At 30.6% G+C, this 506-nt stretch overlaps 1 protein-coding gene across 1 annotated transcript in view; it reads left to right on the top strand.

Annotated features, from left to right (window-relative positions):
* Window positions 1-310, top strand: part of LOC106870399 (neurogenic locus notch homolog protein 1) — a 57,523-nt gene extending 57,213 nt beyond the window's left edge. Inside the window, exon 39 of the mRNA XM_052974983.1 lies at window positions 102-310. Coding sequence (XP_052830943.1) covers window positions 102-310 — 209 coding nt within the window. The remainder of the gene's footprint in view (window positions 1-101) is intronic.
* The last annotated feature ends 196 nt before the right edge of the window (window positions 311-506 follow it).

Here is a 506-nt window from a genome sequence, read left to right as displayed (position 1 = left end):
AATAATAATAATAATAATAATAATAATAATAATGATGATAATGATAATATGCATTATTTTAGAATATTTTTTTCTAACACAAATAAAATTTTTATTTACAGTAACTAGAGTTGTGGCAAAACCTGAGCCTCGTTATCATGTAAGGACATGTCCACTTGGCTATTATATCTTCCGCAAAGGAATTAAAAAGTGTGGCCAATGTAAAAACAGAGAACCATGTGACAAACAAACTGGTTATTGTATAAGAGGTTGTGCAACAGGATGGTATGGACAAAGATGTGAGCAAAGAGGTGAGTGTACAGTTCTTTAGTTCTGTAATTGTTGCAAGGAGCAGTGGGAAAATATAATGGTAAATTCCCAGATTGAGTATCTTAAGAGCAGGGAGTTGACATTTAAATGATGTTTGAAGCTCTGATTGATCATAATAAAATATTTGGCTATTATAGAATATTATGAATGGAAATATGTACATCACTGTTTTTCTTCTTGTCTGTCTTACATGTTGA

The sequence above is a fragment of the Octopus bimaculoides genome, chromosome 20 (genome assembly GCF_001194135.2).
Source record: "Octopus bimaculoides isolate UCB-OBI-ISO-001 chromosome 20, ASM119413v2, whole genome shotgun sequence".
Lineage (NCBI taxonomy): Eukaryota > Metazoa > Mollusca > Cephalopoda > Octopoda > Octopodidae > Octopus > Octopus bimaculoides.
Note: the sequence above shows the minus strand (reverse complement) of the source record. Positions and strands in the feature narration are given on the sequence as shown.